This window comes from Bubalus kerabau, chromosome 23, assembly GCF_029407905.1.
Source record: "Bubalus kerabau isolate K-KA32 ecotype Philippines breed swamp buffalo chromosome 23, PCC_UOA_SB_1v2, whole genome shotgun sequence".
Taxonomy (NCBI): domain Eukaryota; kingdom Metazoa; phylum Chordata; class Mammalia; order Artiodactyla; family Bovidae; genus Bubalus; species Bubalus kerabau.
In genome coordinates, this window is record NC_073646.1 from 34,601,908 (window position 1) to 34,628,568 (window position 26,661).

The 26,661-nt window shown below is 46.7% G+C and overlaps 2 protein-coding genes across 2 annotated transcripts in view; both read left to right on the forward strand.

The window, feature by feature from the left end:
- Positions 1-1,276: 1,276 nt before the first annotated feature.
- On the forward strand, positions 1,277-20,525 carry BCL7B (BAF chromatin remodeling complex subunit BCL7B). The gene is made up of 6 exons (XM_055561759.1): positions 1,277-2,862; positions 5,946-6,021; positions 15,915-16,011; positions 18,189-18,359; positions 19,134-19,213; positions 19,459-20,525. Exons 1-6 carry the CDS (start codon positions 2,771-2,773, stop codon positions 19,549-19,551), a joined length of 609 nt encoding a protein of 202 aa, XP_055417734.1. The 5' UTR covers positions 1,277-2,770; the 3' UTR covers positions 19,552-20,525.
- Positions 20,526-24,463: 3,938 nt separating this feature from the next.
- The window catches only part of BAZ1B (bromodomain adjacent to zinc finger domain 1B), a 57,004-nt gene continuing 54,806 nt past the window's right edge, over positions 24,464-26,661 (forward strand). Inside the window, exon 1 of the mRNA XM_055562476.1 lies at positions 24,464-24,906. Within this exon, the coding sequence (XP_055418451.1) occupies positions 24,800-24,906 (107 nt within the window). The 5' untranslated portion in view covers positions 24,464-24,799. The remainder of the gene's footprint in view (positions 24,907-26,661) is intronic.

Sequence of the window (26,661 nt, forward strand, 5' to 3'; positions counted from 1 at the left end):
TCCTCCTACCTTGATACAGCATCCTGGAAGGCCATGTTCAAATTTAGAATTCTCAGACTCAGGTCTGTGCCACAGTGTGTTGTCAAAGGTGACCGTCTCATGATCAAGGCTGCTCTCCTTTTCCCACCTGGTTCTTTTCCACATTGCAAGGGACCCCCCAGCCCACACCTCATATGCCATCATATCCCTGCGAGACAAACACCCGCCCCTTGGCCAACAACCACTCAGGCCTCAGGTTGTGCGCCGTGGCAGTGCCACCTCTGTGAGGATGGACCCAGGGGAAAGGCTCATACAAGCCCTTGAAACAGGCTTGCATCTGTTTGGACAAGGAGTCCAGGGTCTGGTGGATGGGATGGCAGCCGTTTGCACCAGGTGGTCACATCTCCCTGGTCTTGCAACTGTGCCTCATAGGAAGGGGCATGGCATGGCAGGGCAGGGCCAGGATGGGTCCCTCTGGAGGAGTCGTCTTGCCCACATCTGACACTGTTAATCATTCTGTTGACCACACTTCATCTTTTCCCTACAGTTTCAAGTTCACTAAGCTAAACTCTTCTTAACACATCAGAAATAAAAAACAGTATTTTATTGTGAGTTCCTGAACATTCAGCCAGGTATGTATCAGAATTTTTCTTTCTTTTTTTTAATGGCCACTCCACGTGGCATGTGGGATCTTAGTTCCCCAACCAGTGATTGGACCCACACCCCCTGCATTGGAAACTCAGTCTTAACCACTGGACTGCCAGGGAAGTCCCAAGGGGAGACTTTTTTAAAGAGAAGTATGTCAACAGAGGGCATTTGTGCAGGCTTTGGGGAATAGTTGGCAGTTGCTCATTTTGACCACTCTCTTACACAGAGCTTCAATGGGAGGTAGGTGGGGAATGTAGGGCCAGGTGGACAAATGTGAGTGGGAATCAGGAGGATCGCTGGGTCTTCACAGCGGGGAAGGCCCGAGGAAGGTGGTGACTGACAGGGTGGGCTGGAGGAGAGAGGGGTGCAGGAGGCCAATGCTGCTGGGAGGAGCAGTGGGCTGTGGAGCAGAGAAGCTATAGACAAGAAACCTCAGAGGGGGAGCTGGCCAGGACTTGGACAGGGTGAGAGAGAACTGCCTGGGGCTGTGTGCCTAGACCAGGGGGCCCTAAGAAGAGAACCAGAGAATTCTAGAGAGCTGGCCTCTGTCACAACACTTAGCATGCTCTGCCTTGAGTTTTCTTTTCCTGTTGCTTTCCTTATCCTCACCTAAAAGACAGGGAGTGTGTTTTTCTCATCCTTGCGTCACCCATAGTGTCCACCACTGTAGGGCATGTAGCAGATACTCAAGATAGCTCTTTGGTTCAGTTTTTTTGAATCAATGGCTTTGAGAAACGTGCCACCTTTGATCCCACTATTAGCAGACCCATCCTTCCCTCCACATGCTAGTTCAGCTCTTTCATTCCTCAGGCGGGTAGACACTATTCCTGGGCTCCTCATCAGCAAGATGATACGTGCTTATCGAGCCATGATATTGGTGGATGACAGAGGGGGAACAGTCATAGACGCTATGTCAAGTTCGGGGTTAGTGAGACAGTTCTCTGGGTACACAGAAGGAAGTTTCTCTAGAGGTGAAAGAAGTGGCCACTACCAAGCAATGCAAACTGTCACCTGCTTCCTTTCTGTTTCTTGAAGCGGTTGCTTCAGGGCCCTCTCTGCATACGGAAAGCATGAACGCCTGGGATGACAGGGGAAGACAGGGAGCTGCAATGAAGACTGAATATTCACCCAAACATCTACTGAGCATCTGTGGACACAGTGAGGACTTAGAGCAATCGCATCTACTGTATTCTCCAAATTAAACTTCAAGGTCATTTTTTCCCCAGATGCCTCTGGACACCCTTCATCTAGATCAGGGTTGTCATAGCACCTTGTACACTACTTTCCTTTAACCTAGCATTTATAAAATGGCATTTGAAATGCTTGTTTTCTGGTCTGCATGGTCTGCTCAACTGGAAGCTCTTTGAAAGCAAAACCCAATTTTGTCCTCAGCACTTTTCATGCCAACTTGCACAGTGCAGGCATCATTTAACCAACGATTGCTGAATTAAATGAGACATTGATGTAGAGTGTCAAGTATGGACAAAGGGGCACCTCAGGATCTCAGGGGGAAGTCTTGTTGGAATTCTAACTGAATGTTGGAAGAGTAAGTGCTCATCAAGAAGAGATAAGAGAATTCCAGGTGAGAACAGAGGTGTGCAAACGTTGGAAGGCATACTGAAGGTGTGAAATTCTCTATAGTTGGAGCACATTGGTGTATCTGGGGAGCGAGGGCCCCAAACAGGATAGCAGTACAGGATAGTGTAGAACCTTGGTAACATTGGTGTCAAGTCCATAAAATATAGATTATGGTTGCAGCCTGGCCAGAAAAGTAAGATGTTGTCCTGGGAAAGAGCCAGAGACCCCACTGGCAGCGCCTCGCACCTCACCCTGCACACAACACGTGCTGCCAGCTGGCCCGCAGACCCTGGCCCGCTTGGGAGCCCAGTGGCCTCTGAGATTCCCAGGGTGGGGCCTGTTGGGTGGGACGCCCAGGGTGGGGCACCTGGGGCGGAGCGCGCAGGCGCGCTGATGCCTCGAGCCCCAAAGGGAGGGCGGGTGCGCGCACTTCTCGCGCACGCGCGCACGGAGGGGGCGACGGCTGCGGTGACGCTGCTGCGCCGGGCGGGCGGCGGCGCGTGAGGCGCGCGATTCTCGGTGTCTTGGGAGCAGTGCCCCGGCCCCCGCCGTTCCCGCCGCCGCCATGTCGGGCCGGTCGGTCCGGGCCGAGACCCGCAGCCGGGCCAAGGATGACATCAAGAAGGTGATGGCAGCCATCGAGAAAGTGCGGAAATGGTGAGGGGCCAGGCCCAAGGGTGCTGGTGGGGGAGGCCGCCGGCCCAGGTCCAGAGCAGCGGCGAAGTGGCGGGCGGGGTGGGAGCCGACCGGCAGGCGCTTGGGGGAGGGGGGAGCGGAGAAGGCGGGAGGAGGGAGCCGCTCGCGTCGGCGTGAGGTCAGAGGGCGCGCCGGCCGCGACCAATCAGAGGGCTTCCCGGCCCGCGGGCCCGCCCACCGCCCCCCCCCCTCCCCCCCCCCCCGGCAGCGCGGCGCGGGCGGGGATCTGCCGGCTTCCGGCGGGGTTTGTTTAGCTGCGAGTCCGCGCGGGCGTAGTCTTCGCGCCCGCATGCCTGAGGAACCTTTTGCGTTCTGAACTGTCCCGTGTACTAACTAACAATGTCTGAGGGGTTCCCGTTGGCCATACTGAGCACTCTGCGTATTAAGGTGTCTGGGTTAGGTGAGAACTTTCAGGCAAGCCACCTGCCACGGGGCTAGGGAGTCATTAGAATAAAAATTCCTGTCTTTCTCCTAATATGGGCTCACGCGCGCGAGCTGGATAGGCATTTTCTCTTGGTGACCTGGGAGCGGTTAGAAGAGTCAGGATCTCCCCCTTGTTTGGAAACGGCTCCTGTCATGTTCATTGCAGGCGCAGGTTGACCGCCTGTTTTGTACCAGGAGTTCCAGTGTTTGCGCCAACTTCTTGAGTACTTTTCTCTAGCTGATTGCTACCGATAACTTTTACTTTACTAATAACTTTAAAGCCGGGTAGGTGTTAGCTCTCTCCAGGAAGCCTTCTCCAACACCTCCTGCCCTTCACCCTCCGCTCCCTTTAGAGTCATTGTTGTTACTCCTTAGTCGCTAAGTAATGTCCTATTCTTTGCGACCCCATATAGCCCGCCAGGCTCCTCTGTCCGTGAGTTTTTCCAGGCAAGAATACTGGAGTAGGTTGCCATTTCCTTATCCAGGGTATCTTCTCAACCCAGGAATCGAACCCGTGTCTCCTGCTTTGGCAGGTGGGTTCTTTACCACTGAGCCACCTGGAAAGCTGAGGGGTCGTCATTACCTTGAACTTTATTTATTTGCATGTTTATTTGTCCATTTTGCTACAGGACCAAGTTCCTCATCTCTAAGGACTTACAAATACTAGTTAAATAGTTAATGATTTTCCTCCTCCGAGTCGGACTGGGCATCCCTTCCTCTTCTGTCCATCTCTCTCCTCACCTGCAGCCAAGGGCAGTTAAGCATCTTCTGTCACCTGGAACTCTGTCTCACCTAGAACTCTGTACTCAACTCCCTGTGATCTGCCTGCCTGCTTCAGGACTGGCCCAGTTCCCTGGTCCATTCATTACTTTGTATTTTTCTCAAGTGTTAATTTTTTAGCACTCTTTTGCTTAGGAAATAATGCTTCATTGATCTCTTCTTGTCCTTAGGATAAAGACCAAAAATGATCCTTCATACCTCACTAGACTGGCTCAAACTGCCCTCTTTCACAAGATGCTGACCATCTTTCAGTTGGAGGCACACCACCTTTCTTTCCACCGGGCAACTTTGCTTTACCCACTCCTTCCACTTGCCTAGTTAGTGCCTGGCTCTGCTCTGCAGTTGCTTCCTCACCAAAACCTTTCAAGAGCCCCAGTCTAAATCAGGTCCTCTCCTATTTGGAGCTTTCCACAGTGGCATTAGGTTGAACCATAAGACCTCTATATTTGCCTTTTTTATCTGCAGAAATGGCAGTTTGATGTGGTTGAATCTAATGATCAGGTTTCTAACTGAAATGAGTTGTGTGCTGTCTGTTTACAGTTGGGATTCAGGCCGGGAGAGTCAGGACTGTGTATCTTGTTCCTGTGTGCCCAGGACCTAGCGGAGGGTCTTGTAGATTCAATACTTGTTGAATAAATGAGGAATAAATGAGTGGCTTGTCCAGGAATTAATTCCAGTTTCTAAGTCTTTAGTTCATTCTTCTTTCTGTTACATCACAGTCTCTATATTTTTGTGATGTCATTTGCTGAATAGCATCATGAATAAGAGCAGTTACTTTTTTTGCTTTTTTGTGCTCACATTGGGACTCAAAACATTCAGAAGTCACACTTCAGGCTCCCCAACTCTGGCCATCCGTAATCTGCACCCTTATTCAAGAATGTTACTTGCCTTTCCTTCCCCAGGTATGTGTGGGGAGGGGAGAACAGCTACTCATTTTTTTTAAGGCCTATCTCAAAAGTACCCTCTTCTGTAAAACGAAATCTTAAAGCCATCTTTCCATGGTGCTTGGCCTTCACCTCTTCCAAAAGCCAGTGTAAGGCCCAGTTCTGTTAGCTGAAAGCATCGTGTCCTGCTCCTTGGTTATTGGAATTGTGTTTCAACCCAGAGTTTCCCTGGTGGCTTAGATGATAAAGAGTCTGCCTGCAATGTGGGAGACACAGGTTTGATCCCTGGGTTGGGAAGATTCCCCTGGAGAAGGAAATGGCAACCCATTCCAGTATTCTTGCTTGGAGAATCCCATGGGTGGAGGAGCCTGGTGGGCTACAGTCCATGGGGGTCACAAAGAGTCGGACACACTGAGTGACTGATGCACCCAGAGTTTCACGGAGTTTTGCCTTCCATGGAATATCCTGGTCTTTCAGCCTTCTTTCTTGCCGCCTTCACATATTACAATGATTTCTTTACTTATCTTTCATTGCTATGAGTTCCCAAGATAGGGACACTATGTTATATATTCTTTATCCTTATATATCCTATTTTATAATAGGACTTTATAAAATCAGTGGGATTGAATTAGTTTTGGGGAGATGAAGAAGTTATGCAAGATGGATACCTGAGTTTGAAAATGTGCTCATACTCCATACTACTGTAGTCTGTGAGGAAAAAAATGTTTTTGGTACACCATGTGAGCAGAGGTGACAGGCGGAAGGTTTGGGGCTAAAGGAATTCGATAGTGAAGTGTTTCTGGAAAGGGTGATTTTGCCTTGAAAAGTAAAGTATGATTTGACAGTTTATGAAGCATTTAAGGTTGACAACATGATCTGGTGAGAAGTAGAAAAGCACAAGTTCTGATCAGAAAATCTGTTTTATTTGATCGGTTCTGAGAAGTGTCTTTGTTTTAGGGAGAAGAAGTGGGTGACTGTGGGTGACACGTCCCTTAGGATATTTAAGTGGGTTCCTGTGACCGACAGCAAGGAGGTAAGTGTGGAAGAAAATCAAAACAACAAAAAGGTAACGTCTTCTTTCTTTCTTTCTTTCTTTGATTGCTTCTTAGCTGTTATGGGATTTATTTCCCCAGAATTGAGTTGAAAATACTTCAGGGACCTGTCTGTCATTGGTCCATACAAAGCCTCTCATTTTATTAGATTCCCCCTTCTCCCCGTTATTCCCTTTTCTTAACCCATTCCTCTTTTCCAGGGCTTGACCAACTACACCCCAGGCCTGCTCCCTGTGAGTCCATATAGTTTAATTTGAACACACCTGTGCCCGCTGGTTTCCTTATTTGTGGTGGCTTTTGATTTGTAATGGTAGCATTGAGTAGGCCATAACATCTAATGGCCTGCAAAGCCCAAGATATTTATTATTGGCCTCATCAGAAAAAGTTTGTGGACTCCTGCTGCCCACTGTAGCATATTAGATGTGTTTTGTATGTATATATGCCTTTCTAATTCCCCTTCCATGATTTTGTTTGTACATCTGTATATTCTTGAAAAATACACAGCTTTGTTTCATATTTGTATTTTCAAAACTTTGCATCTATATATAGCATTGTGCTGTAAACCTCTTTTGTCTTTTTGTGTGAAAACTCAAACATGTTTCTGTAATTGTAAATAAAATTATTATCTTTACTCTTGCATTATATTCTCTTATGTGCAGTAACCACATTTATCTATCAATACATTCCCTGAGTGATAAACTCCCAGAGTTCTCCCTCTCTTTTTATTCTAAGATCTGAACTATAAAATGCATACAAAGGTATCTAAAACATAATGTACTATACAGGGAAAAAAATACGAAGCTAATACCCTTGTAAAAACCACCTATGTCAAAAGATAGACGTTGTTAACTTCCCCAGCAGCCTCTGAAACTTCCCCTCATCCCTCTTTATCCCCTCCAGAGGAGATCAGTCTCCTTCTTTTGCTTTTCTTACTACTTCTTTAGTCATGTGTGCTTACACATTTCTTTATATAAACAGCATCACAAATTATCTATTTTTGTGGGTCTGACTTTTTTGCCTAGTGTTAGGTTTGTAGAATCATCCATGTTGTCTTTGGAGCTGTTTGTTCCTTTTCCTTGATGTATGGAGTTCTGTTACAGGACTGTACCATAATTTATTAATATCCATTTTCCCGTAGATGGATATTTGGATTGTCTCCAGTTTGGGATAATAGGAGCAAAGCTCCTGTGAACGTTCTTATTTTGTATACGGGTCAACATGTGTGCGAGTTTTCCTAGAATATATTCCTAGGAGTAGAATTGCCAAGTCTTAGGATATGTGTATTTTGACCTATACCAGGAATGCCAAAGTGATTGTACCATTGTATATTCCCAGCAGATACCAGAGTTCTCACGGCTCCAAACCCTCATCAACAGTTGGTGTTGTTGGACTTCATGTATTAAGATAGCTCATTTTGGTTTTGATATGGTGATTAAGGATGTAATTACTGATGAGATGGACAACTTTTTCACCATCCTTTGGGATTTCCTCTTTTAGGCCGTGCCAGTTTAAGTCTGTTTGGTTATGGTCTTTTTCTTGCAACTTGTAGGGATTCTCTGTGTTGTGGACACATATTCTTTATTGATTGAATACTGTCTGTACCTTGTTCCATTCCGTGGCTTGTCTTCACCCTCTGTTTATGCAGGCTTGAGTAGCAGAAGTTTTTTTAATTTTAATGTAGATAAAATAAAGTCCTTTTCTTTATAGTGCTTTTAAATATCTTAAATCTTTTCCTTTTTTGAGGTTACAAAGATATTTTCCCATATAATCTACAAGCTAGTTATTCTGTTCCCATTTATAATATACCTGGAGTTGATTTTTGTGTATTTTGAAGTCAGGGCCCAATTTCATATTTTTCCATGTGGGTATGCATTTGTGCCCCCACTTGAAGAGACTGTTCGTTTCTTCTTGCTCTGTAGAACCACCTTTGCTGTGTTTCAAGTATAGATACGGGTCTGTTTGTGTGTTTTGCTGCCAGCTTTCTTGGGTAGCCTGGTTGACTGTGGTGAACAGCCTTCATCCATTCTCCTTGAGGACTCGTGAGAGGTTTTCTCTGGATTAGATGCCCAGGAGTGAGATTGCTCTGTTGTTGGCTATCCATATATGATTGATTTTTAAAAATATTTATTTATTTAGTTAGTTATTTGGTTGTGCTGGGTCTTAATTGCAGCATGCAGGATCTAGTTCCTGGATCAGGGATTGAAACCAGGGCCTCCTGCATTAGGAGTGTGGATTCTAAGCCACAGGACCACCAGGGAAGTCCCATACGTGATTGTTTTTACTCGATGTGGCCAGATCTCTGTCCTGAATGGCTGCCCTGGATAGTGACCTCCTGTTTCCCACATCCTCACCAACATTTGGTATCATCTAACACCTAATTTTTGGGGTTCCAAAATCACTGCAGATGGTGATTGCGGCCATGAAATCAAAAGATGTTTACTCCTTGGAAGGAAAGTTATGACCAACCTAGATAGCATATCCAAAAGCAGAGACATTACTTTACCAACAAAAGTCCATCTAGTCAAGGCTATGGTTTTTCCAGTGGTCATGTATGGATGTGAGAGTTGGACTGTGAAGAAAGCTGAGCGCCAAAGAACTGATGCTTTTGAACTGTGGTGTTGGAGAAGACTCTTGAGAGTCCCTTGGACTGCAAGGAGATCCAACCAGTCCATTCTGAAGGAGATCAGTCCTGGGTGTTCTTTGGAAGGAATGATGCTAAAGCTGAAACTCCAGTACTTTGGCCACCTCATGCAAAGAGTTGACTCATTGGAAAAGACTCTGATGCTGGGAGGGATTGGGGGCAGGAGGAGAAGGGGACGACAGAGGATGAGATGGCTGGATGGCATCACCAACTCAATGGATGTGAGTCTGAGTGAACTCCGGGAGTTGATGATGGACAGGGAGGCCTGGTGTGCTGCGATTCATGTGGTCGCAAAGAGTAGGACACAACTGAGCAACTGAACTGAACTGAACACCTAATTCCTAAATCCTGTTAGTCTGGTAGATGTAAAGTAGTATCTCTTTGTTTATTCTATATTTTTCTGAACACTAGGGAGATTGATAATTTTATCTCTTCAGATTTCCTTTTTATACATTTAGATTTCCTCTTCTCTGATTTCTTCTTTCTTTTTTTTATGGCTGTGTGGCTTTGTGGGATCTTAGTTCCCCAACCAGGGATTAAACTCAGGCCCTCAGCAGTGAAAGCGTGGAGTCTTACTAACCACTGGACCACCAGGGAATTCCCCTCTGATTTCTTAAATTTTCCTTATTCTTATATTGGACTTCCTGTCTTTACTTTTCTGATTTGCATTGATTCTTTTATGTTATAGATACAGAAAACTCGAATTAGTTTTGTACATGGCAGTTGTCTTTGTCTAACATGTCGTATATGATAACTTTGTCAGTAATAGCCTTTAATTTTTTTCTGTCAAGTTAACTTTTTCCTTCTGATTTTTACTTCCAGGGTGATGTTTCAGAATTATTCTCCATTTCCTGGTTATAGAGGACTTCTGCATCTTCTGCTAGCTTTTTAATTTTAACTTTCATTTTTAGACCTTTAATCCGTGTAGGTTTTTTTTTTTTTTTTAATGGTGAAGATAAGAATCTAATTTTAATTTTCCTTCATGTCATGAGCCACTGCCCCTAATACTGGTCACTCCATAATCTGTCCTTCTCCACTGGTATGTGACGTCATCCCTGTGTGCTGTATTCACATGCTTTTGTTTTTGAGCTTTCCATTTTTTTGTTGTTATATTATGTTTGTGCACTAGATTTATTTACTATGCTTTTAGTGTGGTCTTCATGTTAAGTAGGGTGAGTTTTCTCTCTTGTAGGTTTTTGGAAAGATAGTCTTTACCAGAATGAAAAATTCCCTCCTCTTTTTAGTTTTCTGAGGCTTATTAAAAGTTATGAATAGATAATTTGGACTTAATCCAGCTGCTTTTCCTGTGTTTACTTAAATGTTCATGGGACTTTCGTCCTTTAATCTATTAAAATGATGAATTTCTGATGTTTGAACCATTGCATTCTTAAGACAGATTCTACTGGGACATGCCTTTCTTCTTTTTTTTCTCATAATGTTACATTCAGTTCACAAATAATTGAGGTATTTGCATCTGGTTTGTAAATTGGTCTGTAATTTTCTTTTCTTATGCTATCTTTACCTTGTTTACACCAGCATCCTAAAGCAAATTAGGTAGTTTCCCCTCTTTTGATTTCTAGAACAACTTGCATAAAATGAAGGCCCTACCTTTAGTACATTCTGGGTCTGGTGGCAGGAGAGGCGTTGATTATCATTACAGTGGCTCTCATGGTGGTTGACGTATTTAGGTTTTCCTTTTTTCTGTACTTATTTTGCTGTTTTGTGTCTTTCCAAAAAACGTTTCCATTTCAAGTAGGGGATTGTGTCTTTAATGGGGGACAGTGCTGAGTCTTCACCCTTACCCACTTCCCCAAGAGTGTTTAGAAATGAGGCAAGGCACTGTTTGGTTGGCCAGCCATGCTAAGCTTTTGGCAACACATGAGTCAGTCCTGTGCAGTGAAGAATTAATCAGCCTGTCCAGAAGGCCAGCAGTACCCCTGCTGACGAACACCGATCAGTTTTCATGTGTACTGCTGTGTAGTCATTTATAATATCCTTTTGTACTTTAAAGTCTCTGTTGGTAATTATTTTGTCTTTTTCACATTTGTTATTTATGTTTTTCCCATGTAACATGGTCCTAAAATCTTTATTAAAAGAATCATCGTGTAATTTTTGTTCGTCTTTCTTTCATTTTGTTTTGTTTTCTATTTGATTAATTTTTGCCCTTGTTATTTTCCTTTTTTTGTTTTATTCTGTTTTTTCCACTTCTTGTGTTGAACACTTAGCACTCTTTTTCTTGTTTTTCTTTGCCTTTTTTTTTTTTTTTTGCAGTCCATTTCACTTCTGTAGTTATCTCCCACAGATTTGGACATACATGAGTGTCAGGATATCATGATGGTGTCATTTAGCTGTAAGATTTTCATAGGTTTCTCTTTGGTTTCCTCTTTAACTCAAAGGTTATTTAATAGAATGATATTTAGTTTTTAGATATGTGAGGTTTTTGAAAGCTGTCCTTTCAAAATTGGTGCTCTGATTGTATGGAATTGGTAGGGTATTTGTTCTTTGGCATTACTGGGACTTTTTTTGTGATGTGATCTGTAACTGAATTGTGGACAGTTCACTTAAAATTAAAACAGATATATACTCTCGATATGAAATTAAACAATTGAAGGATTTGTTATGTTATCCAAATCTTGGCTGTATCTTTGCTCATCTTTGTATGGTTTGCTCTGTATGTTTCTGAAAAGAGTGTGTGAAATTGTTGGTTTGTTTGCTTCTTCATGGTCTTAAGTGCAGTTCAGTCGCTCAGTCATGTCCGACTCTTTGCGACCCCGTGAACCACAGCACGCCAGGCCTCCCTGTCCATCACCAACTCCCGGAGTCCACCCAAACCCATGTCCATTGAGTCGGTGATGCCATCCAACCATCTCATCCATAGTCGTCCCCTTTTGCTGCCCTCAATCTTTCCCAGCATCAGGGTCTTTTCAAATGAGTCAGCTCTTTGTATCTTTCATGGTCTATGAGTCAGTTATCCTTTGTACTTTGAAGCTCTATTTTTGATCCATGTATGTTTATGATTCTTACCTCATCTTGACCTGTTCCTCCTTTTACCAGTATGTAATGTCCTTCTTTGTCCCTTTCTCACCTCAAATTCTGTTTTATCTGATACTGCACTTTATATCCCATCTTCTTTTGATTTGTATTTGCCTGGTATGTCTTGTAATACTGTTTTTCCCCGTTTTACATTTTTCTGCTTATTGGGCATATTAGGATTAGGTTTAGCTGTGGGTGAGGGAAAACTCAAAATAGCAGTGGTTTAAAGCAGTTATTTTGTTCTTAGAGAAACAGAAGTATGCAGTCCAGGACTGGTGTGGTAATTTTGTTCTAAGAGTCCCCAGGGACCCAGGTTTCTGGCACCCTCTCTATTCCTTTTCTTTTTTAATTTACTTTTAAGGGAGTAATGGTTTTATTCATTTTACGCTGTTTCTGTTGTGGTAAAATATACATATCATGAAGTTTACCATCTTAACCTCTGCAGCGTGTACAGTTCAGTAGTGTTGAGTGCATTCACCTTGTATAACCCATCTCTGAAACTCTTCGTCTTGCAGAGGTAAAAAACTCTGAACCCATTAAATAATTCCCCATTCCTCTGTTCGTGTTTGACCTTATATTCCAAGTTCGAGCTCCAGTCATCATTCAGCATATTCAAGTTCAAGGCAGTAAGAGAGTGGAAGGAAGGGTTGGCAAATAGTGTTTTCATGAATTTAAGGAGTTTCCCAGAAGTCTCCTTAAGATGTATGTACTAAGTGTTCATAATAACTGTGGCATGTCTAGGCACCAGAAAGGCTGGGAAAGTGTGACCACCTAAAAATTCTATTTTTATGGACAAGGATTTCAGTCATAATACACTTTCCTTTTCTTTTTTTCCTCTTCACCTCATGATGACTAGACAGATTTTCTTCTGCTGATCTGGAAGTTCTACATTCTATTTTTAATCTTTTTATTGGCAACTTCCATCCTAATAAGACTTACACCAATTTTCCATATCAATGTATAAAGCTTATCAAATTCTGTATTTTTCCTCTGAGCCTCTGGTCTCCATCACCCCCCTCCCCCCACCCTTTCATCCCTACCCTGTCCTTTGTTTTGAATGGAATTTCATCTTTTTTTGGCCACACCGTGTGGCTTGTGGGATCTCAGTTCCCTGGCCAGGGACTGAACCCTGGTCAAAGCACTGGGCGCCTGAAATACTAACCACTGGGCCACCAGGGGACTCCCTAAGTGGAATATCCTGTGATGTTGACATCTAGCTTTATTTCTTAACTTTTAGTTTGTTTCATCTCTTTATCCTTTCTTTGTATATTCTGACTTCTTCATCTAGTTTTTGCTCATTAATCTTTTCTTCAGCTCTTATCTATTTCTGCTAATAAACTCATTCACCTAATTTTTACTTTGAACAATTTCATTGCTCATACCAAATATCCTTGGCAGTGGTTCAGAACGACTTTCCCGTGTTATCTTTGTCTTTCTGAGGAGAGTTGCCATGTTTTATTTAAATTCTTCTGTCCTGTTAGTGCACTTTTCCTGGCATAGCTTGCTCTGTTAATTTTTTCGTGGTGTCTGTTTTCCTCCAGTGTCTGGTTAGTTTTCTCTGTGCACTCATCTTTTCCTTTCGACTTTGAGCTGTGTTGGCTAGAAGCATGTAACCGAGGGGAGAATGTGAGCCCAAGCTCCGTGCTTTCTCCTCTAAATAGCTGAGGGGATGGGATTAGCCTCGGGGGTTCAGCCTTTCCCTTTGCCCCTCTCTCATCTTCCGCTGTCTCCCAGGGAGCTCTCTAGTACCAGTCTCCACATGCTGCCTTTATCTGCGAGCAGCCATCCTTGCCAAGTCCATGGAAGCCGGTGGGTGAAAGTTAGAGGGGCTCTGGGGCCACCCTTTGTTTTTCATCTACCCTTGGCTCTGGTGATGCCAATACCATAGAGGCCACAGGTCAGGCTGCTCGATCTCTTGTGCTGACACCCCCTTCCCCATTGCTCAAACGGAAGCCCCTGGCCCTTTCCTATTTCTTTTTTTTTTTTCCACTTGTGCCATATGGGATCTCACTTCCTCAACCAGGGATCAGATTTGCCCCTCCTGCATAGGAAGTGCAGAGTCTTAACCACTGGACCTGGGGGACATCCCCTTTTGCTATTTCAGGTTCTGCTTGTCCAGGACTCAGCTCCCTTTGTCTCTCTGAAGGACTTCTCACAGTGTTTGTATTGGTTTCTGAGCTGGACCCTGAGGTCCATTGGTTTATCTACCTTCCAGTGGTTTGTGGTAGTGTGCCAGCTTCAAAGGTACTAGCATAGACCTGTTAGGTTAGGAAAAATCGAAAATGGTCAAATTGGTAAAGAAGAATACGTGAAGGATGTAAGGGAGTGGGACACTGCTGATGGGAGAATTAACTGGAACAAACTTTCTACAGGTTGATCATATATGTATACTTAAAAAGCTTAATTAACCAGATGTTGGGAATTCTTTCACAATATATACACATATCAAATTACCCCAGGATATACTTTAAATATTGTACAGTTTTATTTGTCAGTTATACCTCAGTAAAGCTGAGAGGGTGTGTGTGTCGGAGCCTTCAGAATATTTACGCCTTTGATCTAGAAGTTTTACCTCTAGACATTTATCCTCAGGACGTAATCATGATGTGTACAAGGTACATCTGCAGCGTTGAGTATTCCAGTATTGTTCGTGATATTTAAAAATTGCAAGCAAAATGAAGATCTTAGCTGTAAAGAATTAAGTTATTGTGCACCTGTATATTGTACAGCTTTGTTACCCTTTTAAAAGATGGTCTGAAAAACCACTCAGTGGCATAGAAAAATGTTTTTAATATGATGAGTTGGGGTGGGGAACAAGTTATAAGATTGAATCACGGTCCGTTTCGATACAATTATGTTCGGGCATCTCTGGTTGTGCAGGTGATTTTCATCTCTTTCCCGGTATTTTCAGAATTTCTTACAGTGAATGCATATTTTACGTGAGCACAGAGTCATTGAACTAAGGAGAGATCAGGGAAAAATAACAGTAAGACCAAAAGTTGGCATGGGTGCTGTGACGCTCATACTCCAAATGTATTGCCAGCCTTCTAGTAGAGAGTAGGGAGGCACAGGGTATTTTAAGAGAAATATGTTTATACTTTCTGATCTAGAAGAATTTTTTTTTTGGGTGTGAATTTAGCCAGTAATCCAGGAAAAATAAAAGTTAAGCATTGTAGATTGATTTCTACTGGTACTAAACAAACACAGTCCTAAATGAGGTAAAGCTAAATGTCCACTAGTTGAGTAGTGATTGAGTAAGTATGATACCAGGAATATTATGCAGCCAGTAAAAATCATGTTTAGGTAGCCTCTGTAGTTAAATGGTAAAGTGTAATTGCACTAAAATTATGTTTGCATATAAAACAGAAGGGAAGGACTACATACACATATATGTACAGTTGACTTATTGCCGAGTTACGATTGCGAGTATTCACAAAAACTAAGCTGTGTTACTAGTACAATGCATGTACGATAAAGTGACAAGTATGTGAAGTATGGATTAGTAAGTTTGGGATTGTCCAGATTTGAAATTTCAGCTGTGAGGATGCTCTCATTTGCAAATGCTTGGGTTGGTGATTGCCTTTCATGTGGGCTGGCGTGTTGCAAGCTGGTGCTTACCTTCCACTGTGGTTCCCCCACCCATGTGACTTGCATCCCGCTTGAAGGCAGAGGTGGACATGGGAGGTCACTCCAAGTGGATGGGGTGGGTTGGTCAGGAGTAGAGCTTGGAGGGGCCCCTTGTCCTGTCCCTGCTCACATTGCATATAAAGTGACTCCTTCCTTTGTCCAGTCAAAGGGCCTTTCTTCTTTCACTTTTTACCCCTAGCTGTGCTCCTGAAACGGATCTTTTCTCAAATGAGTATTTTGTAATTCTCACCCATGTAGGGAAGGATCGAGCAGAGCATTCTGATCAGGGCAGAAAGCAGGAGGGTCCCACAGAGAACTCCAGTGGAAGCAGATGTATATAGCTGCCTCTCTCTTGTGAGTCATGAGATTAGCGCTGGAAGGGTCCATTTTACTGATAGAGCCACTGAGGCCCGGGGACACCTTGTCCAGATCCTGTTATTCCTCGGGTCTTAAAACCCCCGTTGTTCCTCATGTTCCTAATCCAGACCTCTGTGGTGTCTCAGCACCTTCTTTCTCTCTTTCTGTGAGTCTTCTGCTTGGCTCTGTCATATTCCTCTTTTTTTCCTTTTCTAGAAAGAAAAGTCAAAATCGAACAGTTCCGCAGCCCGGGAACCTAATGGCTTTCCCTCTGATGCCTCAGCCAATTCCTCTCTCCTTCTTGAATTCCAGGGTGAGTTGCATCCTCATGTCTTTCTTGCAGGAAAATGAACATTTAGATGACCCATCAGTAATCCGAAGACTAGCCTGTGTGTCATTTCAGTGCCCACGGTTTTGCTGGTGTCTTGGCTGGGCACCTGACAGAAGTCTTTGCGTTTCGACTTCACAGTAACCCTGCAGGACAGACGAGTCTCCTCACTTTCCAGTTAAGGAACCTGAGGCTCAGGGAGGCGAGGTGCCACATCTAAAGTTAGTCACTCGTAAGTGAGGACCGGTGGTAGGTCCTGGTTTTCTGGATCAGAAGCTCTGTTCTTTAGACTGTGCATTTGATGAGAGCGCTTCAGAGGGGCGCCTCCCCCTTCCACCCCCAGGCTGGGGCGTCTGTCTGTCTGTCTACAGTTAGGCCAAGCTCCGCCTCCTAAGCCAGTCTTCGGTAGACGTCCGGCCTGAGTCAGCACTGCGCTGAGAGCGCAACCTTTTCTACCTGTGTGGCAGTTCCTGCTTATGAACACTATCACTGCAGCGCCTCCTTTTTACATTTGCATCGGCCTGGGTTATAAACCAGGCAGTTACCACCATCCCGATTTAAGAAAACTGATACTTGGAGGAGAAAAGTATCTACCTAAGCTGAGGAGTGACAGAACTCTATTATTTTGTGTAATAAAATGCTACTTCCATTTTAGTGTAGAAGATAGTGGTCATTGCAGGATGAAGACTAGAAAAGGCTTACAGTTTTCTCTTTGGAGCTAGACTGGGAACAGCCAGGTATCCCCTCCTTCCCTCTGCCCTAACCGCCCCTACCCCACGGTTGGCGTGGTACAGAAGAGACTACAGGGGGACAGTCCTCTAGCTGCGTGAGCTGTCCCCGCAGCATAAAGCTCCGGGAGACACGGGAGGCTCCGCTTCTTCAGCCTGGCCACCGTCTCACCCTTTTCACGCCCTGAACGTTTAGTGCACTCCTGCCAGGTGCCAGGTCCTGTGTACTGTGCTGGAGGCTCAAGGACCCGTGAGCCACAGAGCCTGCCTGCACCGGGTGTAACGGAGGGAGACCAGTGTGTAACATAGTAAATGCAGGTGTGCACAGCAAGCGGCGGGAGCCTGAGAGGGGGTGGTCGTGCCCACCCAAGGGAGCCTGGGACCCAGGGCTCTGCAGAGGAGAGGATGCCTGAGCTGCTGGTTGGCAGGCATCGGGGCTTTTCAGGAAGATGGGAAGGAGCACGTCATACCAGACACGGTGCTGGTGGCTGCTCTTAGGTTTGGGTCCGACCTGGCTGGAGCCAAGGGTACGTAGGGAGAATGGCAGGCAGTGAGCCTGGAGATTCGAGAGCAGTGTTTAGGATGTGATAGGGCCCTCTAGTGGGCAGCAGGAACCACAGAAGGGTTTAGAAGGTTCACCCTGGCAGTGGTGTGAGGTCTGCGGCGGGGAGGCTGAGACCCAAGGGAGGGCAGCTGGATGGCTGTTGCCAGAGGCCAGGCCTGAGCTGAGGCAGTGGGGAGGAAGGGGTGGACACACGTGGCATCAGAGCAGTAGGACAGGTCCGATTTGGTGACTGGCTGCTGGAGGTGGGGGAGAGGAAGGAATTGTTGAGTCAGTTTTTAAGTTAGGTGGTGACTTTAAGCCTTCAACACCGCTTCCCAGGTGGGATCCAGTGGTCCATGAGGCAGTGAGGCAGAGCCTGGGCAGGTGCAAGGCCTGAGCTGACCACCTCCAGACCCTGTCACCCTCCTTCAGATAGTTGAGAATGGCAGACAGACTGTCATTTTCTACACCTCTTGTGAGAAAGGTTCAGAGGCAGAGCCACGTCCCTCCATTCACTGGATTGTGAGAAAATACCAGGTCCCAGCTATAATTAGTGGATACTAAAGAAGGGACTCATATGCGTATATTAACTTCCCTGACATAAATGTTGCATAAACTTAAAGATTCTGGCTGCATCCGGTGGTGCTTAGAATATATGTCATAAAATAACATGTACTTAAATTGGTCAATTTAGATTCTCTTGGTAATTTGCGATGTGCAGAAGCCCTGGGAATGTCTGCCCTTGGTTCAGGGGCTGTTTGCAGCTGTGATCAGTATGTGCCCAGCTGTGTCCACGCTGTCTGCAGCGACCCCAGGCCCTTGGCTCTGTACTGAGTCCCCCTCGAGCGTGACCGGCCTCAGCCATTGCCTTTGTCATGTTTAATTTTCAGATGAAAACAGCAACCAGAGTTCTGTGTCTGATGTCTATCAGCTCAAGGTGGACAGCAGCACCAACTCGAGCCCCAGCCCCCAGCAGAGCGAGTCCCTGAGCCCTGCGCACACCTCCGACTTCCGCACAGACGACTCCCAGCCCCCGACGCTGGGCCAAGAGATCCTTGAGGGTGAGTCTTCCCTGGCCCAGGATGTGTGTCTTGGAGGGGCCGTGCTCTTGCTTTTGATCTTCTTAAGAGTCACTGGTTAGAGACGGTGCCTCAGAGCTGGCAGCTTCAAGCCGTTTGTCCGTTGTTTGAGGCTCTTTTGGGAAATGGTTGTATTTCCCCTTTCACAGAATGATGGAAAGAAACAGCAACACAATTGAGTGCCAGGCTCTCCGCAAGGAAGGCACTTTTTATATTTGAGGCCTGGTATGAGTCTCGGGTTTCCCTGGTGGCTCAGCAGTAAAGAATCTGCCTGCAGTGCAAGAGATCCGGGTTCGATCCCTAGGTTGGGAAGATCCCCTAGAGAAGGAAATGGCAATCCACTCCAGTATTCTTGCTGGGAAATGCCACAGAGGAGCCTGGCGGGCTACAGTCCATGGGGTCACAAAAGATTTGGACACAACTTAGTGACTAAAACAGCAAACATGATTCTCCTTTCAAAAACCTCATGGAATAGCAACTGTTGTCTCCGTTTATCCATGAGGAAGTTGTTTTAAAAAGTTCAGTTGCTTGGCCATGATCCCACAGCTGGTGGAACTGCCTGATTTGTTTCATTCCTTCTGACTTCGGAGTTAGTGCCCTTTGTACTGGATTCTGCAAATTTCTTCTTAGAACTTATGTTGATTCTATAACCAGTGGATACCCCTTCACCAAGGCGCCTCTCAGGAACACTCCCCCAGCCTGGGGGGGGTCTCCCGTCCCAGCAGGCCCTGCGTTACACTGAACTTGCTTTTTCAGAGCCCTCCCTGCCTGCCTCAGAAGTTGCTGATGAACCTCCGACCCTCACGAAGGAAGAACCAGTTCCTCTAGAGACACAGGTAAGGAGGTGCTTTGGGTTTCCTAGTTTCTAAGGAAAATATCAGGGCTCTGTTGATGTTCACTGGCTCTCTAACATGGGAGGGATGTAGTGGGGGTTGGGAGGCAGCGAGGGATGCTGGTTAGAAGGTTAGGAGGTAGGGAAGAGGTCCTGTGATCTGTGAGACAGTCGGGGTTGTGATTAGGGTGGAAGGGGAGGTCTGCTTCAGAGGGATGCCTTGTCATTCCATGCTCTGGCTGCATCTAGATTGCTGAGGAAGAGGAAGACTCAAGTGCCCCTCCCCTGAAACGCTTCTGTATGGACCAGCCTGCAGTGCCGCAGACAGCATCGGAAAGCTAGCACCACCCTGGCGCCCTTCACCTCCAGGCCCCATGCCTCTATTTATTGCATTCTGGTTCTGGCTGTGCTGTGTTGCTGGGGTAAGGGCGAGCACTGGGGTCCAGAGCCTGCACCTCAGAGCCTTCTGGGCTGGAAGGCGGACGTGGGACCTGGGGTCGTAGCATCATCTTCCCGTCCCTGGCACCTGTGTCTGCCTGGTCCTGAGAAGAGGAGCACTCCTGTCCTCTTTGCACCCCAAGGAGGCTGGCGCCTCAGCCGCTCCAGGATCATCTGTCACCTCCAGTAGCAGTCTCTGCTCCACAGCCTCTGGACTGAGCTGCTGGTGCTTCTGCAAGAGGAAAGAGAGGGGGAAGGCACCCTCCAGAGAAGAGCATGCCGAGGGCTTACTTGAACTTGAACGGAGACTGTAGATTCATGGACTTGCCCACAGGGCTAGGGACCCTGTAGGCTGCTGTTGGAGAATGCCTGAGTGGACTCTGGAGGGAAGGGAAGGGCTTAACTCCACACGACGGCAGAAAAGTCCCACCTAGACTTCATGCTATCCTGGCACTTGGACCCATTCCTGAGGCTGTCCTGCCTCTCGTGGGCTCTCTGGCTGCTGACAGTCCTTTGTCCCCCCACTGTAGCCACCCTCTTCCCCCAACACACACAAACACGCACATACTCGCAGCCGTTTCCACCTGGACATTTCATTCCAGTATCCCCCTGCCTCCTGCCATGGTCCCCAGCTCTCCTGCCGCAGACTCTGCCCCAGCGAGAATTTGAGGTTCTGACAGTACTCATCCCCACAGTACTCCTTCAGCCCAGACTTTCTAGAAAGTTCCCTTTTCTTTGAAATCTGCATGTTTCATCGAACTTTGTGATTTTATTTTTTGTTTCAAAAAAGTTTAAGAAAATGGAAATGGACAACGGTGAGTGAAGACATATTTTAGCACTGAATAGAATATTTTTAAAATTAAACTATTTGAAATATGTCTTGTTGGCAGCTGAGTGTGTCATTCTTGAGGGTTGTGGGGGCAGGGGCTGGCGGCGATGGTGGCTGAGTGCTTGTGAAGTCACTGTGGGCTGGGCCCTGCCAATTGTCTTGATTCCCACAGAGTGACTTCAGTGAAAATGATTTGGAGACTCTGTTTGAGGTTGTCACGTCCTTGGAGTTATACTTCTGCCCCGGTATATGCAGAATACAAGCCTGTGTACATGGGATGTGTTTCCCACAGCTCCAGGTCCTTAGGTGGCTGACTCTTTTAAGTTTTTCTTTTAATTTTTTATTATGGTAAAATACACAACCATAAAATTTACCATTTTAACCATTTTAAAGAACAGTTCAGTGGCACCAAGTGCATTCACAGCAATGCACAATCATTACCACTATACAGCTCCAAATGTTTTCATTGCCTCAAGCAGAAACCCGTAAGCCCTCACTTCCCACTTGCCCTTCCCCCAAGGTGATGGAGGGAAGGGAAATAATAAAAGACAGTGGATTTGGGATGTTCCGAGGTTTAGGAACCAACAGGACAGGCTGGAAAAGACCAGCCAGAAGCTGAAACTGTAGGGACTTCCCTTGCCATCCAGTTGTTAGGATTCCAGACTTCTGCTACAGGGGACATAGGTTTGATCCCAGGTCAGGGAACTATATCCTCTTAAGTTGCATCCCACAATGAAAAAAAGTGACAGAAGCTGAAACTGCCTAATAAGGGTTTAGGTCTGTATCAGTGAAAGACGAGTGTTAAACTGGAGTCAGAAATGGAGGACAACTGCCAAGCAACAGTCACATTAAAGCTTATTATTTTCTGTTTTAAAATGAAAATATCACTATAGAAAAACATACTGGAAAAATACATGAAAACATAATGAAAGAAAAAAAAAAACCCACCACCCATAACTCCCATCTCTGCAAGGTAAGCACTGTTCTTTATTTGGAGAGCCACTTCTCAGCTCCTTTTCGTGTAGCTGCAGCTGACATTCTCTATTCATAAAGCCCCACCTCTAGTTTCCACTTCCGGCAGGATTTCCAGCTGTTCTTGATGGCTCTCCAGGGTACCTCCAGTTCTTGGGGCTGAGCCTGAGCCCATCCTTGAGTCTCCCATTTTAGATCTCTGCTTTACCAACACCAGGGCTGGGTTCGGTCCGCAGCGGCCACAAGCACTGGAATGATTTTGGTGCCCATTCTGATGTGCAACTGGGTGCGTTTTGGAAATACCAAAAATGGCCCCCCGTTTTTTTCCCCCCAATGTTTTTGGAGTTTTCACTCTGTAGTCTGCCATTAGGTGTCTAGTCCTGCAAGCATCCATCCTGTTAGTCATCTTGTCTGTGCCTCTCAAGTCCGGCCACTTGTCCTCACTGACCTTGCTGACCATTTGCCCCATCACCGCTCCTGCCATTCCCTTCCACGTGGTCACTCCCATTCAACCCTCACATGCTGTGGCAGAACGAGAACTTGCTTTTGCCATTCTCTTCTCTTGATACTATCTGCCTGGAGATCCCTGTGTTTAGGCCCTGAATTTACCACGTCTGCTCTGCTGCTTCTGCCTAGGATGTCCATCCCTCTTTTCTCTCTGCCTAGCGAGCTGCAACTTCTCTTCACAATCAGCTCAAATGCCATGGCCTCTGAGGTTTCTCCTAATCCTCTTAGAAGAAATGGCTACTGAAGGGAGATAAGTTCTCTTCACTGCTAGATGGCCTGAAGGGGCTTCAAAGAGCTGACGTCTGACTTAGATCAATGGGGGGGAAAATGTTGCCTGCCACATCAGTAAACAAAGATGTTGCAGGCATCAAGCCATCACCTTACAGCGGCCGAAGGAAGGGAACTTAGGATAGAAACAGGATGCCTGCCATCTAGGTCCGCTCTCAACACCCCTCCCCAGAAACTCAGGATGAAAAAGCACAGGATACTGGCCCCAGATAGCGGAGGTGCATATCAAAGGAAAGATTTCAATGAGCTGGAACTTTTGCATCTTCCCATCCATAGGAAAGCACTAAATTCCTCAACTTGAGATGCTTGGTTTTCTTTTAATTAACAGTAATCTTTCTTGACTTCCCTGGTGGTCCAGTGGCTAAGACTCTTCGCTCCCAAAGCAGGGGGCCTGTGTTTGATCCCTGATCAGGGAACTAGGTTCCACATGTTTCAACTAAGAATTTGCAGGCCACAACTAAAGAGCCTGCATGTGGCATCTAAGACCTAGCACAGCCAAATAAATATTTTAAAAAAACAAACAAAAATCCCAGTAATCTCTCCATGTTCTGACTACCTGGCTTTGGTTGCAAAAACTCCTATGTATCCTGGCTCCTCCCTTACCTCTTCCGAGCAGTCTCTCAGACTGTCTGAGATGCTGCTGCCCGGGCTTAAGTCCTTGGTTTTGTCTGCCAAATAAAACATAATTCACAACTTTTAGGTTGTGCATTTTTCAGTAGAAAAATGAGAATTTACCTTTTACTGGCAATGATCCTTCTCACTTTAAGGTGAGAAGAAAAGAGAAAAAGGTCTGGCATTGGCATGTTGCCATTCAGGGACACATAGCAGTCTATCCCTGTCTAGGCTGGAAAGACATGTTCTTGGGCCACTGCAGACTTTTGAACCAAGGTAGTAAACAAGAAGATTCTTGAGAGTCCCTTGGACTTCAAGATCAAACCCGATTTGAATATTCATTGGAAGGACTGATGCTGAAGCTATAATACTTCGGCCCTCTGATGGGAAGAGCTAACTCACGGGAAAAGACCCTAATGCTGGGAAAGATTTAAGGGCAGGAGGAGAAGGGGGTGACAGAGGATGAGATGATTAGGTAGCATCACCGACTCAATAGACATGAATCTGAGCAAACTCTGGAAGATAGTGAAGGACAGGGGAGCCTGGTGTGCTGCAATCCAGGGGGTCACAGAGTCTGATACAATTTAGCGATTGAACAACAAATAATTTAATAGGCATGAATGATTAAAATGTGTGTTTCTGACTGTACTGGATGGGCAAACAAATTTTGAGTGACTGTGGTCTACTTAGAGTAGCTCAAACGTTCTCACTCTCCAGGCACGGTTATTTGTTTTCCTACTACACCCTATGAATAGCATTCATCACATAGAACGGTGATTATCTTTTATTTTTTTCAGAGCAGTAGTATCTGTCTTATTTTCTTCCCCTATTGCACCCCACGTAGGGCCCTGAACATTTTAGGTGCTACAAAAGACTATATGAGTGAATGAATTTATCTTTAATAGACATGTCCTTTAATATATTTTTCCAACGAAGCTTCTATATTATCCTTTCCAGCAAACTCCTAGAAGCAAGCATTATACTAAATACCCTACTCTCGTCTAGAAGTTAACTTTAGGGGGACCCAACCTGAACCCCAAGTAACCTCTCAACAGAACCTATGCCGATAAAGTCTCCGGGTTACTTCCCGCCAACCCGTCCTTCCGTCAGCCCCACCCGCGCATCTCCGGGCGTGGCCGAGCGCGGTGTCTTTAAGAAGGGGGCGGAGCCCGAGTGGAAAGACAAAGCCCCTGGCCGCGCGCTCCCCCTCCCCCCTCCGGCGCACCACACGGACAGTGGTGCCCGGATGTCGGTGTCGCCTTCGGTGACAGATGGCGCAGAGTCAGTACATGTTAGAGGGCTTTTCTGGCCTGACCTCTCTGAATTCCCGGCCTTTCGGTTCCCGGTTTTTCCCCACTTTCAACTCCGCCGCCGGAGGCCCGCGCGTCTGTCACTGGCGCTTACATAACGTGACCTTTCACCTCTTCATACTGCCCTCTAGTGAGCTGCAACCCAACTAGGCGGCCCGGGAAGGGGGCGGGACCCAACCGCAGAGCGGCAGCTCCTCTGAGCCAATAGATTCTGGGTGCTGACCAGTTCTCCGCCTATTGGAGCATTCGCCACCGGCGCCACAGGGGAGCAAGTTAGTGTGCGCGCTGGCCGGGCGGGGGGGTGGAGGGGAATCTCCCGCCATTTTTCAATAATTTCCTCCGGTGCAGCTGAGGACGAGTCGTGACTGCCGAACGCGGGGACCCGTAGAGAAGGTTGGCCGGAGGCTTCGGGACGGCGCGGAAGTGTGTGAAGGAGTTCTGTGCCCGTGGGTCCCGTTCCATGGCTCTAGCGCGGCGGCGCCAGCAGTGAGGGAACCGAGTTCGCGCCGCCCTCTCACCCCTCCCCTCCCCCACCCCACCCCCGGGAGCCAGGCGCTCGCTCCGGGCCGCTGGGCCTAGTGTTGCGCCGCGGGTCCACTGAGGAGCCGCCGCCTTCCCGGCTGCCGCCGCCGCGATGGCGCCGCTCCTGGGCCGCAAGCCCTTCCCCCTGGTGAAGCCGCTTCCCGGCGAAGAGCCGCTCTTCACGATCGCGCACACTCAGGAGGCCTTCCGCACCCGGGAGTATCCTTTTCCAGCAGCGCCGGCCAGGCCGCCCGCGGGGTGGGGTGGGGCGAGGTGGGCCGCGCAGCCCCGCGCCGGTGGCAGCTGTCAGCCAGCGCGGCGCCGGCGGGCCTGCACCCGGAGCCGGAGCCCCGGGCCCGCCGATCCGGGAGTGGGGGGTGGGGGTGGGGGTGGGGGGGGTGCGCGGGCTGGCCGGCCGGCCGGCCGGGCTCAGGCCGCCTCCGAGCCTTGCGCCCTCCATCCTTCCCCCGGCTCCGCACTTTGTCCCCGGGCCTCGTTATGGAGGAGCGACCCTCCATCGCACTCCCGGCGGGGGTTGGCGTTAGGCCCTAAGTACCGGGGATGAATGGGGTTTCCTTTGCTGCTGCTTTTTTCTTTTAAAATTAAACCTTCCACTTAAGTTTTGGAAATCGTACTTGCGCGGCCTCGTGATCCGGGTTGTAGAAGGAGCGATTGGGTTCTCCCCCCCGCCCCAATCTCTGCGGGGACATTTGTGTTTTGCTCCTTCCGAGTGGACTGGAGGCTGATGAACTGACGGGATCAAAATCAAGAATGAATTTCCAGACTTAGAGGAAAGACAGTAAAAAAGTTACCTTGGAGGAGCCGATGCCTTCTATCCCTGGACTTGCACAGATTTGGAATTCTGACGGTGTGCAATATCGGTATTTATCTTTAAACAGCGTTTTTCAAAGACACGCTTGCAGTTTTAATGTTGTATTGTAGGAACACGAGGCTCATGTTTTAAATGAGAGGCATCCTAATCATTGCTTAAGGTTTCTTGCTGTCAAGCTTATTGTCAACTCTCTTAGCTAAACTTGTACCACTCTTTTTTTATGGATGCCAGATGCATCCTTTTTGAATCTTAACCGTAAAAAAGGTTTTTAAATCTAGCATCCTTTAGTGTACAGAAAGCTTAAAGAGTGAAGGCTACTGTTAGCCTTATCACCGCTTTCCCTTTGAAAGGGCTTGATTTCTCAGCAGTGTCTGTTTGCTTCCGTGTAGAAGGAAGTGCGAGTGTGAGCCATATCATTTGATGATATTTCTCTTTGATCCTCCCTTTAATGTAGTGCTTTATGGGATTGTTTTCAGTGCAGTTTGAGGATATTAGGTGCAGGAAGGGACTTGGAAAATGAGTCCGTGCTGTAGGAAGACTCTCGAAGAAATGCAGCCAGAGTACCTCAGAGCGAAACTAGATGCTGGAGATGGTGGGGTTCCCCTGCCTGGGTATGCCTGGTAGGCCCAGACAGTTGAGATCACATGCTTGTAAATGGTAAGAGTCAGGAGGAGAATCCAGTGCTCTTGGTACCTCATGCCTGAAAGTAGATCACAAAAGGAACATGGAATGCTATTCCTTCGCTTTTAATAATGTTAATCCACTGTTTATTCCAGCTGGTAGCACAAGATGTGTGTGTGTGTGTGCCCTCAGTGGCTCAGTCGTGTCCGACTCTTTGCGACCCCATGGACTGTAGCCCGCCTGACTCCTCTGTCCATGGGATTTCCCGAGCCAGAATACTGGCATGGGTTGCCATTTCCTTCGTTAAGGGATCTTCCCCACCCAGGGTTCGAACTCCCGTCTCTTGGTGTCTTCTGCATTGGTGAGTGTGCTCTTTACCACTGAGCCACCTGGGAAGCCTGTGGTATAAGTTACGGTGTGTTTAAGGGAGAGGTTGAAGTGGTAATATGGTTCTTCTTGTCCTATTAGGGCTTTGGGAGGATTGTTTTGGAGAAGTGCTCCAGCTCTCCCAAACACAGCAT